Source organism: Arvicanthis niloticus, chromosome 7, assembly GCF_011762505.2.
Source record: "Arvicanthis niloticus isolate mArvNil1 chromosome 7, mArvNil1.pat.X, whole genome shotgun sequence".
NCBI classification, from domain to species: Eukaryota; Metazoa; Chordata; class Mammalia; order Rodentia; family Muridae; genus Arvicanthis; species Arvicanthis niloticus.
The window spans coordinates 76,355,859-76,374,024 of record NC_047664.1 but is presented as its reverse complement, the minus strand read 5'-3'; the positions used below and the strand labels follow the sequence as shown (position 1 = coordinate 76,374,024).

The following is an 18,166-nucleotide window of genomic DNA, read 5'->3' as shown; positions in this document are numbered from 1 at the left end:
GAAGTAGAAACCAAGTGGCTAGAAGGTTGGAAAATATCTCCAATTATGCAAAGATTTGCATATTTGGAGCTTTGTTCTCATTGTTCAGTGAGGGTCTTCAAGGACATACTCCCTTCCAAGCCACCAAACTTAGCAGCCCTTGAAGGCAGGCAGCCATTCCTAGTTTCACACTGGTAAAGGACCCTGAGATTCCAGCCAGGTGGACAACCCAGATGGCTGGCAGGCGGTCTGAAGCTGTCTACACGGCTGGCTTGACAGGTCCACCTCCACTGTTGGCAAGTGGACTTGCCATATGATTTACATGCAGGCTGCCCAGTGTATAGTGGCTTCTACCTAGCCAGGCTTTAGCCATCTGTAACCAGATCTATCTATCAGTTACCCAAACATATATCAAAAGCGGTCTGGACCTTGCAAATGTGGTCAAAGGAAAACTTCCTTTCTCGTCAAGAACCTTCATTTCGGGTGATTTATTACTTGGGCTGCTTTTGGTGTACTGTGGGGTCTATAAATAATCAAGTGAGCACCCAGCAGGATTTAATTATTTGATGCAATGATTTAGAAATAATCCATTATTGGGCATCTCCTTAAGTTGTTTCTGGTGTCCCATTAGCAACCTTCCATAAATAAAGAGAAGCTGGTGGCACTGATAGTCAACATAATGTGGCTCAAGCCATCACTGGGGACCCCAGTCTAGTGTAAGACAAGCCAGCCCTATGGAAGCCCTTCCTGTCCCCATGCCCATGGACCTCAGCAGCCATCCTCAATGGCTGAAGTCTGTCACTGAAGGTAATACCTTTAGGACTGGAGGAGGAGCTATTGATGGCCCTTCTACACCACATATTTAAATTCCTGAAGCTGATTTGCAAATGCTATCAGATGCTGTCTGAAGATTTAAGACAATTCAGAGGTTTAAAGATAACTAGTGTTAGACCAAGTATCATGTCCTCCAGTAATTATGCAAATAACTCCACGAGTCTCATGGATATTTGAGATTAAAAGTCAAAATAGATTTATACAGAGATTTACTTTGCTGATTGCCCTTTCAAATCCACTAGAAAGTCTGTCCTTTACCCCCAAAATACAGACTGGGATGAGAGGAAAAGCCCAAAAATTAAGTGAGAAAGTTCGTGGCCTTTGGTTGTAGATCTGGCGGACACATAACTGACCCGGGTAGTAAGCACAACCAGAGGCTCCCAATAAGCGCTGCAGGCAGATGAAATTTTTCTTCAATATCGAGAGAATTCTGGGAGAGACTCATGCCTCATGGAGAAAGCACATTCGATCAGTTTGGGGTTTTACAATTACACGCTTTCAGCAGTTTTCGCATGCCTCACCGTTTTCCCAAAGGGCACCGACTTTTCAGAACTAAGAACTCAACCGCTATGTACACCTTGAATAAGCACTCCCAGGAGGAATTACAGTAATGCAAATTCAACAGGGGAAAAAAAAAAATCGAGGCTTTGTTTTATTTTTATGAAATCTCCAAATCTCCTACATGAGGAATTAGCCCCCTACCCCACACTAACTACATTGAAATCTACATGAGATATTTTCAAAACAAATGGACTCTCGAAGCGTTTAGACCACTCCAAATCAAGGACTACGCATTAGCATTTCTTAGCACTGAATCTGGGAAGCAATTATGCATCATGTCACTAAGGAGCCTGAATTTCTGTGCTAACCCGGTGCATTTATTATCTTGACTTTTATTAATTCTAATTTTTGCAATACATAATTCCTTTCCCCCTGGAGGCTAAGCTTATTTACAGAATAAACCATGCATAGAATTACCCATAACTGTCACTGTTACTTGTGATGTCAACATGGACACAATGCATCCCAAGGTTCTGATTTTAAAACACTTTTGTTTGGTGGCTTGTTAGAGACAGGTTCAAACATGGTCAAACACAGCTCAGGCTAGCCTCACCACGTAGCTCAGAATGACCTTGAACTTCTGACCTTCCTACCTGAGACTATAAGCACATACCACCATGCTTAGGCTTGCTTTTGTGCAATGCTGGAGCATTGACAGGCAAGCATTTTACCAACTGAACCACGTCCCCAGCCCTTGACTTTAAGTCCAATGCAAACTAACTAAATAAAAGAAACCTAACCCATAATACTGTCGACTGTAACTGTACAGAGAGACAGGGACGTTCCTCACAAGAGGCGGACAGTTTAAACAAATATGCTTACTGTCAAAGCCATTTGTAAATCCAATGTGCCCTGTGAGTGAAATGAACAGCTTTTGTCAACTTAGCATTGGCAAGAAACTGACAGAAATGAAAAGCCTTCCTGAAAAGCTTAAGCTCAGAGGGCAGAGCGGATTGCCCTGTCCTCCTTCCTCCCAGAGTGATGAAGAAGGTATCCCATCAATGGCTGCAGGCTTGTCGGAGCACACAACTCTGGACTATAGAAGAGGCCTCTTTTGGCAGGGAGAGATCATTGTGGTAGGAAGCGGTGTCCCTAGCAGATGTGATCATAACTGACCCTGCTAGGTGGCAAGGCAACCTCAAAAATCGAATGACTGCAATTCTGCCCCCAGAAAAAAAAGTTAGAAGTGTACTGAGTCAGTGTCTCATGCCTAAGTGGCAGACAACACACTGGGAAAGGAGGCTCCAGAAGACCCAGGCAAAGAGTAACATGATGAGCTTCTCTGGGCCCTATGTAGTGCGCTCCTCTACGATCTGCTTGCTACTGGTGGCACTGAGAAGGAGCAATCTGAGTGTCCAACAAAGCCCGGCATGCTATCCACCTGTTTCTTTATCTTGCCTTTCTAGTAGCTGGCTCTCACTGTATTTTCTGGAGTACTGGTCTACCATGGATTAAGGGGTATTGGTACAGGTAGGTGAGAGAGGCCAGCTACACTCAGAATCAAGTTTTGCATGAACAGTTTTGCACATTATGCTTGCAAAGATACTGATTTGCCTACGGTCGTCTCTTAAATTAGTTGAATTATTACGGTTTTCAGAAGTAGGTAATTTTGCCTGTGTGTAATATATTAAGCTCCCTTGATTAACATCTGAATTAATCTAGAAATATTTGAATTGAGGGCCAATGAGATACCAAATAATCAAAACTGTTCTCAGGAACAGAAATATTAATTAACATTTCCTTTGGAAGAAGCTCCATGGTCTAGAGTCTGGGATCATCGGCTCCACCACCGCCACCACCTATACCCTTTAAGGGTGTGTAGGACACATAAACAGATAAAGGATTCCGGGAGAGTTTGCAACACTAAAATGCTTAATTATGGGTCTGTGACACTTCTCCCCCTTGACACTGACTAGACCAGACTGGACTTGAACTCCCAGAGATCCACCTACCTCCACCTCCCAGAATGCTGGGATCAAAGGCTTGTACCCTGACACCCAGCGCAAATGCATACTGATGTCCTCAGTGGTTAGTCTCAGTTGTCAACCTGACTGTTTCTGGAATCAACTAAAACCCAAGCAGCGGGTACTCCTGAGAAGGACTGTCTTGATCAGATTATTTATAGCAGGAAAACCCTCTCTCAATCTGGGTCTTCTTTAGGATTCCAATATAGAGCAAAGACCAGGGCTCTCCAGAAATCCTTCTGGCACTCAGTATCAGATTGGGACTCTTGGGACTCCTGAGACATTTAGCCTGGTGGACTGAATGAAACAGCCATTACCAGACTACACTGATGACATTCTGTAAGCCAATCTAATAATTCTGCGTGTATGTGCGTGCGTGGGTGCGCGCGCGCGCGCGCGCGTGTGTGTGTGTGTGTGTGTGTGTGTGTGTGTGTGTGTGTGTGTTAGCAGGTCTGTTCCTTCAGAGAACCCTGACTGATAGATCTTCATCAGGAAACACAATTCTAAAAATACTGATACAGTCAAGCAACTCTAGACTACAATAAAAAAAAGCCAACCAGAGGAGGGCTTTACTAGCTGATTCTTTTTCACTAACAAATGGATCTGAACATTCCCAAATGGCTATCACAGCAGGACAGGGACAAAGGGGATACCTGACAAAGGACAAAGAGGTACCTGAAACCTCTGCAGACATGCTGCTCTAGGGAGGGAAGGCACTCCCCCTGCCTCTGCCCACTTCGGCCATCTGCAACCCACTTAGAACCCAGTGTACTGCCCAGTCCCTAGGTTAGTTTTATAGGGAGTCATTCTGGTTTGATCTGACATATCCCCACAGGCTGGTTGATGCCCCTGGTTGGTAGTGTTTTGGAAGAGCATGGAACCTTCAGGGCAGCAGGCATGCCTAGCAGAGGAGGTGAGCATGGCAGGTTATAGCCTGGCTTCCAGCCTCAGTTCTCATGATTAGTCATGAGGTGAACGAGCTGTATGCTCCCACTGCCCAGACCAAACTCCAAAGTCATGCCCTCCTTACTAAGATGGCCTGTTCCCTGCAATCAAGAATCTAAACCCACTCTCCCCAGACTGCTTCTGCACCCTATCAGAGCAATAACTAACACAGGAACATTTCCTTTCCCCAGATCCACACTTGGGAGGGATAATTCTAACAGTTATTTATTGGACCATTTTCTGGAATATTCTAGTACATATAATGGTGTTTACCACTCCTTGACAATGCATGCTGGACCCAGAACAAAGCCAAGGAGAAGCCCTGCCCTTGGCAGAAGCCAAAGCAAGCATTGACTCCTGCTTACATGGCTTCCCCCGCTGCTAAGAAGCATAGCCGTGCAGGACACTTTGGTACTGAGGTTTTGAGGTTCCCATGACTACAGACAACTGCTGTCCTCCAAACCACCTGCTGCCTGCTTCCCCAGTCCTCCTAAAGTACTCAGGAGTGACCCATGGAGCTGGGTCAATAGCACATCGATCATAGTGGGAGAACAATCTTAAACACAAATGGTATATCACAGGCTGAAGAGAGAAAGCTCTGGTAAGAGAAAAATTCTTGTCAGGGCTTAACAGTATCTCTCTCTCCTTTCTCCCTCTCCTTTCTCCCTCTCCCTCTCCTTTCTCCCTCTCCCTCTCCTTTCTCCCTCTCCCTCTCCTTTCTCCCTCTCCCTCTCCCTCTCCCTCTCCCTCTCCCTCTCCCTCTCCCTCTCCCTCTCCCTCTCCCTCTCCCTCTCCCTCTCCCTCTCCCTCTCCCTCTCCCTCTCCCTCCCAATGGCAAATGCCAGCTCCATTCAACACCTGGCTCTCCAGTTTAACAATCAATAATAATACACTTTCTCTTAAACAATTTCTAAGCTCAGCCTCTCTGGCTCCTCTGTTGACTTCAAAGGCGGCCCTCAGAAATCCACAGCACTTCAACAAGGTCATGTGGCCAGTGAAATGTAGGACAGGGAACTGGTTTCTCTTCCAACCACCAAACCACGAGGTCTTTGTTAAGGTCAAAATTATCATGAAACATTATTTACATAGTACACAAGAAACGCAGCTCTGCAGCTGTTAGACCCACGGCTGCATCGGGCAATAACACAAAATAAAAAGATAAGGAGTCCAGCGATTTACTTACTGTTCACATAAACATTAAATGTCACGGAAGCACTGGCATCAGAGTTGGACACCAGAAAGGTGTAAGTGCCTCCTTCTGTGCCTTTCAGTCTGGTCAGGTGAAGCTTGTTCACATATCTACAAAGGAAGGGCAATAAATCAACTCCCTGTGGAGAGTCCATCCTGGAGTGCATGTCTGTCAGTTTCTACTTGGAAAAAGATGCCTATTTGGGGGAAATATCGATGAATTGGCATTACTCTCCTACACATATTACACACACACACACACACACACACACACTCACCACACTCACACCCATACATACCACACACACATACATATACCACACACACCACACACACATACACACACCACACACACCTCACATACTACTATTTGGGGAACAAAGGCCTGCATATAAAGATACAGAAATAGGCAAGCCAAGCCTCTGGGGCCACTGTCCCAGGCTACCTTCATGACCACTTCCTCCTCTGCCTACACTGTAGCAGTACCTCAATCTCTGTTCTGGGAACCCATAGCTCAGTAGTCTGCACACACCCTCGACTTTCATGTGAACACTTAGACCTTGGGGTCCACACAATCACAAACTCCTTCACCCACTGTCCCCTGCCTTGCTTCTGTCACGCTATCTTAAGTTTTCCTGTTACTTCCAGACGTCTTTCCCCAGAGTCCCTGGGTGTATTTGTTATTCAAGTATCTGCTCTACTCAGAAACCTACAGGATGATTGTGAAGAAGAAACACCATACAATCCTTGAGCTCAAGATGGATAGATTCCCCTGAGCAGGCCATGACTGACTGCGCATACTCAGTGCCTCACTCACTCTCCTCTCTCCATTGGTAGACAACCTGCTCAGGTTCAATCACCTGCTGCTAGATTCAATGTTCTCATCTCAGCTTCTCGTGCAGGTGCCTTGGTCCTGTGTGTGTCCTCGACGGGCCTATCCCCATGTCCCCACAGACCCTTGTTGTGGGTACAGCTCAGGATACTTTGCAACTGTCACCTTCAGCCAAGGGTGACCTTGAGTGGCCAGGTACAGATAGCTCAGTATAGAATTCTCCAAGGTTCTTTCTCAGCTGGTTTCCTGCCCCCTCAGAGTTCTCTCTCTGCATAAACCCCAACACCTGACACTTCCTGTCTCAGGCTCAGCTTCTAGGGAACTGAGCCTTTTTAGACAAAGGCATGCAAGATCCCAAGCTAAGGGTACCCCAATTCTTTCTTGTGTTCATCCAACAGTCAGTAGCTCCTGGATGGACTAACAGACTCTGCCTAGTTCCCAGCCTCTTATTAGTCATTTCATCTTGGTCAGATCACCTCAGCCTCCTGTGCCTCGGATTCCGCTTCCACAAACACTGGGGTCCTTAGAGTGTCACAGGTTCGGTGAGATGACAAAGGTGTTTTTGTCACAAGCATTTGAGTTTGATCCCTTAAATGTGTGTAAAGGTGGAAGGAGAGACCTGACACCCAAAGGTTGTCTTCTGGGGTGCACTGTGTCCATGCACCATTACATACCCACAGAACCTCAAGTTAAATTAAAAAAAAAAAAAAAAACCCAACAACAAGTGCTACATCTAAGATTTGTGCTGATGTGTGTATGGTATATATGATAGAAACAAATGAAAGCACACAAGGTATTATAACTGCTATTACTGTAATTACGATGTTTTGAAGATTTAATAAGAGATCTGAAAAAAAAAAATAATCAATCACCTGGCCCGAAGCATAATGATTCATAGTTGCTTCAGAGATTTAATAAAGTAATAACAATACTAACTTCCCTTTCTTTCTAAGGAGAATTATTGTGTCCTGAAAATATGCTAGTCACTGCTTTGGGTTACCTTTAAAACTAAGAGAAAAGTCACCCCCACATTCCAAATGAGATACTGAGTAGGCATATGTTCAAATACGTGTGGTGGAAACATTTTAAACCCGTAGTAAAATGGAACTGTTGGCAGAGGACACAGAGGATGCCCCAGATGTCCCTCCTCATGCGGCATCTTCCCACGCACTGCTGGGTCACCACATGGCCTGGGAAGGTTTCGGGGAGACACAGGCACAAGTCCCCTTCTTACCTGATGTTACTTTTGTTATCGGGTTTGACGAAATCCTCCCCTTTGTTGGTGGAGGTCCTGTTCATATATCTCCACTGCTGGTGCTTGGGTTTGGGGTAGGCCTCGTATTCAACAACCAGATCTACATTCTCTCCTTCGGTTACGAATACCGTAGTGTTCTTCACAGGGAGGATGTTGATGAATCCTTTTTCTAATCAGAACAGAATAAGACAGCAATCAGTATTCACAACTGACAAGAACCTGTGACCTCAACCTAGAATCACAAAAATGGTGGCAAATGGTGGCCTCCAGTGTTGACTGGCACCACGAGAGAAGAGGCATGTCAGCCGCCTTTGCTCTTCACCTTGTCCTGGACTAGGCGGGGCATGGACTAAGTCTGGGACGTGTACTGCTGCCTTGCTACCAGTTCCCCGAAAGGTTCTCTATATCCTCTTGCCTCCTCGATTGCGAGGCTCAAGCTCAAAATATTTTATTAAACAGCCCCCACCAAGGCCTAGAAGGATTACAAACATAGTAAAAAAGAAATAGTACCATTGAGTCAAAGCAAGAATGAGATCCAAAATGTGATTACAACGCTGCAAAAAATATCATTTCACATTTGAAGAAAGTGATCGCTGGCCCTTCCACACCGAGTGCTGTTCGTTATCACACCACTGGCCATCAGTCAGACAATGCTCTAACGGGAAAACTGGGCTTTTACTGCTTATAGGGGAGAGGGGTGGGTGCTTCTCAGAAGTGACAAAAGGAAAATATTGCAAAGGGCAAATTCGAATTAAGGTAATGGGAAAGAAGACATTAAACTATGGAAGAAGGACTGTTTAGCTAAACCAGCCATTAAAATACGGATGGCACTCTCCATTTATTAAAAATAGCAAAACTAATTTAAAATAAACCCAAGAATCTCGAGTGTGTTTCGAAGAGGCACAGGGAAGCGCACATGGCAAACTAGCGCACTACGTCTCAGAACCAGTTAGCAATCGAGAGTTTCTTTTTTTAAATTATCTATTTTTAAGTCTAAATCCTATAATTTCCATTTGAGAACTCTTCTTAAAATGGGTTGAGAGATGCACAAAGTACTGTTTGCACGGGTTTTGATAACTCTTGACATGACAGAACATTGGTGAAGTAAATAATGCAGCCTTAGAGATGGTTATGTAATAATCCAAGAGAGAGCTTGAAAAAGAGCAATAAGATAATTGCCAATATTATTTTTATAGCTACCATTTAGGGGATGGTGCTTACTATGTGCCAAGAGCTGCCTCGAGCATTTTTAGCACACATTTCATTTAATAATTATGACATTTATGCTTACAATCATTTCTGGAGCATAGAGCTGAAAAATAGGTTATGGGTTTTCTCTCTCTCTCTGTGTGTGTGTGTGTGTGTGTGTGTGTGTGTGTGTGTGTGTGTGTGTCTGTATCTATGGTACATGCACATTTAGAGTGGGGAGACTAGCCGGGTGGTGATGGCGCATGCCTTTAATCCCAACACTCCAGAGGCAGAGGCAGGCAGATCTCTGAGTTCGGGGCCAACCTGGTCTACAGAAGGAGTTCCAGAAGCCACACTTGGTTTCTTATATAAGTGCTGAGGATTTGAGCTCAGCTCCTCGTGGGGAGAGCAAGCGTTCCTAACCACTAAGCTATCTCCCAACCCCACAAAGACAACAAATTACAAGTATTGTCTATAAACTAGAGTGTTGATCACTCCAGTTTATAGGCAATACTTGCAATCTCTAATTTATAGATGAAATCGATGATTTATGTTTAGATCCAGAGCCATACAGGCAAAGTCTAGCTTTGAACATGGGTTTAAAAGAAGCCAAGAATGCCTGCTTTTTTTAGATTCTCTATTATACATTTTAAGTAAGAGAATAAGAATATGAATAAAATTGTATAATGAAAACTCAATATACAAAAATATAAGCAAAATACTCAAATCTTTAAGAAGTAGCTACATACAGTTAGAGTTTAAAGTTTATTTCATTTTTTTTTTCAAGTGCTTAAACTGTATTGTAAACTTTTACTAACTTTGCAGTTATCTATATATACAAAGAAGGTTGTCATTGTGGGGATTTCTTGTTTGTTTGGGGTATTTTTTTTTTAATGCTGTTTGGTTGCCTAAAGGTTCAAGGTCAAAACCACAGTCCTGTGTCCTTCCTCTCTCTACTGAACCAATTCGAACGGGATTATTTTTAGTAATTTTTTCATCCAAAATAAAAACTGGAGTTGGGGCTGGCTCTGTCCTAACACCTGGATCACAGATGACATAACCCCTGCCATTCTTTATGACCAAGGCTTTCTTGTTTGTTGAATCTTGCTATGTTAAAAGAATCAATGTTGCTCCACAAGGCTATATATTCAGAGACCCACACAATCAAAAAAGGTCAGATTACAGATAAAATGTGTAAGCAAGGCTAGAAGGATGGCTCAGTGGTTAAGTCCTCTGCTCTTCTAGAGGACACAGGTTCAACTCCCAGCATTCACATGGCAGCTCATACCTGTCTGTAAGTCCACAGTTCCAGGGTTTCTGACATACTCACACAGATATATATGCAGGCAAAACACCAATGAGTATAAAATAAAAATAAACTATGTATATTTTAAAAAAATATGTCAGTAGTCTTGAGGTTTCTGTAGTCTTACCTTGCCAATACAGGTGTTCTGATTTGACTATGAAGAATAACCCCCATGTTAGAGGTTTGGTTGCTAGTGAATGGACTTGTAGGAAGGGACTGGATCACCAGGGTTCTAAGTTCATCAATGATGTCCATTGTGGGGGTGCTATCTAAGGGAATGGGTCACTAGGGGTATGCCTATCCTGTGTCTGGCCCTTCCTGGCTGCCATAGATGAACATCTCTCTTCTGCCGCCTGCTCTTACCATGATGTTCCAGAACTGCCTCAAGTCCACAGACTTAGAACACGAGCCAAAGTGAACCTTCCCTCCTTTAAACCGTTAGCATGTCAGGTGTTTCGACATAAAACAGAAGGCTGACAACACAGGAGGGTTTATGTTACATAGTGGGACAAAGCCTTACATTTCTGTAATGTAAGAAGGATTAAGACTCTAAATACTGTAATAAAAAAAAAAAAAGGAACGCTAACAAAATTGTTATAACAAAGTTCTTTTTCAAGTGCTTCTGCATTAAAAAAAATAGAGGTACATTAGCTTTCAATCAGATTTTAAAACTCTATTGCCTGACACTCCCATAAAATCTGTCTCGTCCCCAATGTTGTGGCGGCTGGAGGTTGTTCTGTTGAAGAAATACAGAGAAAAGCTGGGGTACATTAGAAAGAGAAGTAGAAAAGCCCCTAACCTAAAACCAGGTCAGATTCTATCTGTTCTCTCTCTCACTCTCTCACTCTCTCTCTCTCTCTCACACACACACACACACAAGTGGTCCACAAGTCTCATTCTCTCACCTATGCCATGTTGGATCTGAACCCGACTCCTAGTCCCTACGGAATTGGCCTTTCTTTGTCTCTTCCTGCTCCTGTCCCACCACAACCCACTCTTGACCCACGACAGAACCAGATTCGGATTTCACAGCCACAGAGCTTTCCAGTCACACATTTCTAATTCTTGGAAACTGATGAATGGATTTTTAAAATCCGATTACATACAACAATGTGCTCCAAACATCCTTCCTAATTGCTTTCTGGAGCTGAAGAGGGTATATCAACATGCTCCCTAATCAACTTAGCAAATTAGTGCTTATGGAGTTTAATATTTTAAAAGCATAGCCTTCTATTCAAATTAATAAATGGCTCACGATCACAGTTGGGGACAGAGGAGCACACTTTGTGTGTGATGACTCTATAATTACAAGCGAAGTGTCTTCTCTGTGTTCATCTGTTGAGAGACTTTCCATTAGAACTTGGGCAGAAGCACCAAATTTTTATGATGTTACTACAGGAGAAAAAAAAAAAAAAAAAACATCACAGAGCTCTGTTCCATAAATTACTGGAATCCTGGGTGGACAGAAGAGCAGGGCGCAAGCAAACAGTGCATTGCTTTATCACCGCTTACAAAGATGAGCTTCACCACTCTGCATGGGTGTTATCAAAGGCAAGCACCAAGAAAATGGTTGCATTAAAAAGGCTTACATGTTAATTACAACAAAGACAGAAAGCAAAAACAAAAACAAAACAGAAAAAAAAAATTAGGTAAAATCAAACAACATCCAGAAGACAAAAACCAAACCAGCCAACCAAAAACCTATGAATGAAATGTTTTGGGGAAAACCATTATTGGTTTGGATAAATCAAAAATAACAGGAAGACTCTACACTCGGTTTCTCTTTAAGTAGCTGCCTCAAAAAATAAATACTTGTGGACTTTCTTGCATCCAGAAGACTAAAGCTACACCTACTACTATACAGAGCATATGTGGTAAACCTGGGGGCAGAGGAGACCCTGAGGACCCTTCTCTGAGGCTCAGTGTAGCTCTCCTGATGGTGAGAGCCCATTGAACTTGAGAGCTACAGAACAGAGATGAAGAAGAACAAACAGACTGGAGAACCCCAACTCAGCACAGCCCACAAAGGGACTAAAGCCAACAGCCGACAAACAACACGTTCCAGAAACAGAGAGGTAGCCCGGGCTCTGTGCTTTAGACATCTCTGAGGCCTGGCAAAGAAAAATCTCTGGTCATTGCAAAACTCAGACCATTGCAAAACTCGAACCTTTGTAAAGAGGGCTACAAAGTGAGGGAAAGTCAGTATATGCTCTGCTTGAGAGGGGAGGGGAAGGTGGGCACACAGAGTGACAAATCTGAACTTCAGTGACAGTTCTCTTCTGTCTTTGGGGTAAACTGGTAGGATCTGGTTTTGTGTTCTGCTGCCAAGAAGCTCTGGGGATAATATTCATTCATTCATTCATTCGGTGATAATAAATTCTAAGAATTGGTTCTTAGAATCCCATTTGCATAAAAAGGAAACTATCTAGTAATTTCTCCTTTCACTATTGCCCGTAATTTATACATTCCCATAGAGATATTTACCTACTACTTTCAAGGTTGTTGTGACATTTGCTGATCCAAAAGTATTATTGGCATAACACATGAACACTCCAGAATCGTTAACCCTTGCCGAGCTGATAGTCAGAGTCTCTTGGCGTTCGTAATTGAAGTCACCCACATGCCAGCTATTGTGCTTTACCTGGGCTTGGATCTGAGGCTTTCAGAAGGGGAGGAGAAAAAAAAATATCAAAGATTACCATATAATTTATATTCAGGATCTTTCCTAAATTAAAAATAGCAGCAATTAACTTCTCCATATTAGCATTCATTATACACTGCTGAGGGGGAATAATAAAGCGTCGTGACAAGCCTGTCACTGGGACCCTTCATATCACAGGATTATATTGAAAGATAGTCATTATGAATGATTGGAAAATACAGAAAATTCCATTCCAAGTTCTCTGCGGTATTAGATTTTCAGCATCACCACAGAAGAAATATTATAGAATACCGATATGTCATAATGAGTCAGCACATGTATGTCAAATTAACATTTCCTTTATGTTTCCTTTTCCCCTTTGAGATAAGATCTCCATGTAGACCAGGATTGCTTCTAATTCCCTATGTAGCCAAGAATGACCTTGAACCTCTGCCCCACCTGCCTCCCTCCACCTGAGTGCAGGGATCACAGGCTTATGTCCTCATCAAGCCCAGTTTATGATGTGCTGTGCTTTGGACCCAGGGTTTCATGCATGCCAGGCAAGCACTCTATCAACCAAGATACCCCAGCCTGACTACCCCCCTTTCCCCTTTTCCATGTGTGAATCTAACAACCGAAAGAAAACATACAACCTTTTTATTAGCATTTAGTATCTTAAAAAAAAAATAAAATTAGAAGCAGCATTATGTACAACTCACTTGACATTCACCACCATAGTTTTCAACCCAATAGAATTTTCTTAATGACTCGAGGGATAAGGCACAGGACGTCTACAAGACCACATCACAAAGTGTTTGAGCAGGCTCACCAGAAAGGACTGTAGCTCTGGCCTTAGGGAATTACTCTTGTGATCTGTCTGCAGACCAGACATGGAGAGATGCTTGTGCAAGAAGTACCATGGGAAAACTTTAATATCAGCAACTCCACTAAAGAGATTTGAAGAAGTCTTAACTCTGCATTCTGCATCTTCCAAATCTGATGTCATCTGCACACATTCCCATTACAATGGAGAAAACAACAGTATCAAATAAAGCAAGCAAGCAAGCAAGCAAGCAAGCAAGAGCTGATGCCTGGCAAAGACAACGGGTGATGGCTCACTATGGCTACATTGCCCCGGCAGTGTTAGGCCAGAGGTGAGCGCTGAAAGAGAAACACTGCCCGAAAGGAGCTTGGCAGGATGCTAAGGTCCTCAGATCACCTGTGTCTAAGGCTCACAACAAGACAAAAGTTCCCTGATACTGACTTCAGTGACACTTGGAATGACACAAATATCCATTGGTTAAATTCCACAGTAAAGGTTATGTCATGTCTGGGTAGGAAATAAGAGAAATGCTGACATCGCTTAAGACAGCTCACATCTATAATGCCAACACCTGGGAGCTGAGGCAAACAGATGGCTACAGGTTCAAGACCAGCTTGGGCTACAACAGTGGGAACCTATCAAAAGCAAAGCATCAGTCTTAAAGCTTCAGCCATGTGGTAATGCACGCACATGGGAAAAAGACAAGAGACTCGTGGAAAACGTGCGGGCTACCTGCCATTAATAAGGACTAGCCACTTGCGACCATGGAGTACTTCAAATGCTGCAGTTGTGATTCCACATAAAATATATTCTAGATTCTGAGTTAGAAGACGCAGAATACATTATTAATAACTCATGTAAATTTTAGTAGGAAATGATATTTCATATTACTGGGTCAAATATGACATTAAAAATCACTTATTTCTGGAATGTGCCTATCAGAAAATCTTCAATGGCCAGCGCAGCTCACATATTTCTATTATGTATACAGCATGGCCAGCTACAAACATAGACAATCCGTTTCTTTTTTTTTTTTTTTCCCCTCGTATAATTATAGCTTAAGAATTTTTCTTCAGGGCTGGGAACTGAAGGCCTCATGCAAGCAAAGCACTGGCCCTGTAATGAAGCTAATGTCACGTCCAGCCCACAGTATTTGGGATCCTGTTACATTAAAATTAGCATACATAAAAGTTGATGACCCAAGATTTATTAAAGAGAAGAAAATCTGTTTGGCTGGGAGAACTTGATCGAGTCAAAGACACACCTGCCCCTGGCCTTTGTTCCTAAAAGGTGTGACTAACAAAATAGGAATTTCCATGCCTTTCTAATATGGTTCTCAGCAGAGACCGAGCCATCCCTTCTAGGTGTTTCTAGTGATAGAAAGCTGCCATTTCAGTGGATAGGATCAGAATCACTATATCCTAGGATAAACCAAAATGAGTGATACCCTCATGCTGGCTTTTAGGCTGCTGTTTCTGCCTTCTGTGCCAAGGCCACGGTGATCAAGAACAGATGGAACACCACTCTTCCTAGGGTCAGAGAGTCTCCAAAAGGGTGCTAAGCACAAGGTCTGAGATGGTCAGTGCAGAACAAAATAGCTTGGTCAAAAATGATGTGCTAGCTAACACCCAAAGTCAAAGCTCTTAATTTAGCATACTGCCAAGCTCTGCATTGAAAGCCAATAGAAAGCTTAGTGTTCAGAAGCATTAGGAAAGCTGGCCAAGATGAACAAACACCGTATAAACCCCAAGACTTTTATGCCTGAACAAATAATCGCAACAACTCTGAACATCTCATTGCAGCCTCAATTCCTCATGAGCGAAGCTTCCTCTAAATGGTCAAGATCAAACATTATGGATTTTTTAAATAATCTGATAGTGCTAACAGCATTCCAAATTATACCAAAGGATCAATAAAAGATTCATGGTGAACCCTGGCAGAGGGCCAGGAGTCCCATCTGCAAGTCACACATCGCATGCTGTCTGCACATGATTTGGTTTTTCTTTAACCCTTGGAGGCACATACTGGGATCTCCCCAAAGAGCTCCTAACACTAAAGACTTAGCTACCCTTGCCAGTGGGTTAATTGGGAATGGCATGTGAGGCTCCTGGGAAACATGGCTCAGAACAAAACCGCCTGGGGCAAATTGAATTTCTCATCTTAAAAGGGCTAATTTTCAAGTATACACAGGCTCAAATACACACACACAGTCTAAATTGTTCTCTCATCTGAAATCAAGGATTATATAAAGCCAATTAATATGGGATTGTGCTCTGTAAGGTTAGCCCAAAATCCATACAGAAGCTATTATTTGTATTACATTAGATGGTCTGAAAACCAAATCTTGTTTCTCAGAGGTATTGGTTTGAAAGAACGAATCTCCAGTACGATACAATCTCCAGGCCAGTGGCAGGCTCTGTAGACGAAGCAAGTTATCATCCATCAAGATCTGTACAAATACCATCATTACTCGGATCACCATGGTTATGCGTTTCACACAGTACCCTGTATGCAGGCATGAAATTGCCAATGTTGAACACTGGCCAAGAGGAGAAGGAAGAGGTAAAATACATGTATTTCTTTTTTTCCGTTTCACATCCCTAACATGTAAAAGAAAGAGGAACTGCTGATGGCTAGGCAATTGTCTCACTAAAATTATATAAAAGTAGAAGAAAAACTCAGTCAGTAGGAATTTTAGTGGAAAATATTGGGAAAATTAAGAGTTTTAAAATCTTGTTATTGAATATTTGAAACCAAAAGGAATATCCAAATACAACTGTCTAAAATCAGTCAGGCAGTGTCCTTGCCTCACAGGCATAAGAAAGGCCTTTGGGTTCAAGCCTTCGCACTGAAAGAAAAAGAGATGGGGGAAGGAAGGCTTTGGCTAAAGTTTATTTAAGACATGTCCAGCAGTGTCTGATGTACAGTAGGCATTCAATACACATTTGTCAACTGAATGAGAACATAAACACGGCCAAGTGCTTCACATTAAAGATAACCATTTTATTAATACCAACAAAAGCAAACAGAAAGCCATTAGCAATTTAATCTCAGGTAACCAGCCTCAAAGGGGGAAATCCAAGCTGCACAAAGAGAACCCCATACCCCAGATGATGCGACCACTCTGTGGGTTCAGAAGAGCTTTGCGGGCCATTCGTGATGGCAGTTATTCTTCACTAGAAGAGGGGGGAACTGTGTTGATGACTCTTTCTGTCATCTGGCCAAAGCAGACAATAGTTTTACCTGAAGTATATATTATCTGAATAATATACAATTATTCATCTATTTTGTTTTGTTTACTTTCTTTACTAAAGTCATAAAAAAAAAAAAAAAAAAAAAACAGCAATAAGTAATGACCTAAGATGGATGCCCTTTCTTTTCTCAAAATATAGTAACAATGTAGCATTTATTTATCTATTGCTAATAATAAACATGTATACAATATACATATTTAGACAGCATGTGAACATACTCTCAGCCAGTTAGTTGCCAACAGCTATACCTACCAGCAGAGTCACCCCGGGCAAGTTTTGTAGAGAACCTGTAAAATCAGGCACACAGAGACCACAGCACATGATAAGAATTAAACAGAACTTACCTGAGGGGTCATCTTTATCCACATGGAGCTCACAGAAGTAGACACATCTTTTATGGTGCATATCACCGTAAATGTGTCCCCTTCTTTAAGGAGATGGCTTCTTTGGGGCACAGACACAACTGGGATAGCCTTGATGGCTAGAATAAAAAGAAATAAGACCCTGAAGTCAGACCTTCTATTATAGTGTGAATTTTAACTTGCCTTATTTTTTATGCACTTTTTTCTTTTTAAAAATTATTTTAGTTTTATCTATTAGTGTGTATCTTTGCATGTGTATGCCATGTGTGGGTGTCTGAGAAAGCCAAGCGGAGGGTGTAGAATACCCTGGGGCTGGAGTTATTGCCCGATACAGGCCACCCAAGGGCAGAGCTGGGATCTGAGCTGATCTGTTAAGAGCAAGCAGCGAGCACTCCTTAACTTCTGAGCCAACTCTCCAGACCCAACCTTGCTTTCTGTGCACAGCTTGTGTTATACATCCTTAAATAAAATACAAAGCACAATACTAACTGATCTGTAGCGTTTGCATATCTAAACATAGACCTATGAAGTCATTCATCCTAAGTAAGCTCATTCATGCTAAACAAAAAGGACAGGAGTGCCCAGTGGGAGAGCATAAGTACTTCTGGCTTTGCCCTCCAGTGGAAGTCTGATAAAGCAGACTTAATCTTTGCCCTTGATGATTTCTGGAGGACCTAGCCTACAGCTAATAATATTCCCTTAGCCAAATGCGTACCTTTCCCATAGATTATACAATCACACCTTGCTTACTTCGGAAAACTCCAGGTTTTAAATAATTTAAAATTTCCTTCCTTTTAATGAGTACCGTTTTTCAAAAGCAGATTAAAAATTCTCCTCATCAGTCGAATCCCAAAGTGATGCTGAATTAGATAACCTCATCTATAAAGCCTAGTTTATCTCTCCTGGCTACTAGAAGGTTCAGGGTGATGCCATGGTAACAAGTTCCATGGGTTGTAGGCACGTTCTTTCCCAGAGCTTGAATGGCTTGGGAACCAATCAGCTACAGTAAAAAATAAATAAATAAATAAATAAAT

At 42.5% G+C, this 18,166-nt stretch overlaps 1 protein-coding gene across 2 annotated transcripts in view; it reads right to left on the bottom strand.

Moving 5' to 3' along the window:
• Kit (KIT proto-oncogene, receptor tyrosine kinase) overlaps positions 1-18,166 on the bottom strand; it is an 80,331-nt gene that overhangs the window by 24,825 nt on the left and 37,340 nt on the right. For both annotated transcript variants that reach the window (XM_076938662.1, XM_034509300.2), the window contains exons 4-7: positions 17,115-17,251; positions 12,537-12,711; positions 7,538-7,727; positions 5,467-5,582 (exon numbers count right to left, since the gene is read on the bottom strand). In XM_076938662.1, coding sequence (XP_076794777.1) covers positions 5,467-5,582; positions 7,538-7,727; positions 12,537-12,711; positions 17,115-17,251 — 618 coding nt within the window. The remainder of the gene's footprint in view (positions 1-5,466; positions 5,583-7,537; positions 7,728-12,536; positions 12,712-17,114; positions 17,252-18,166) is intronic.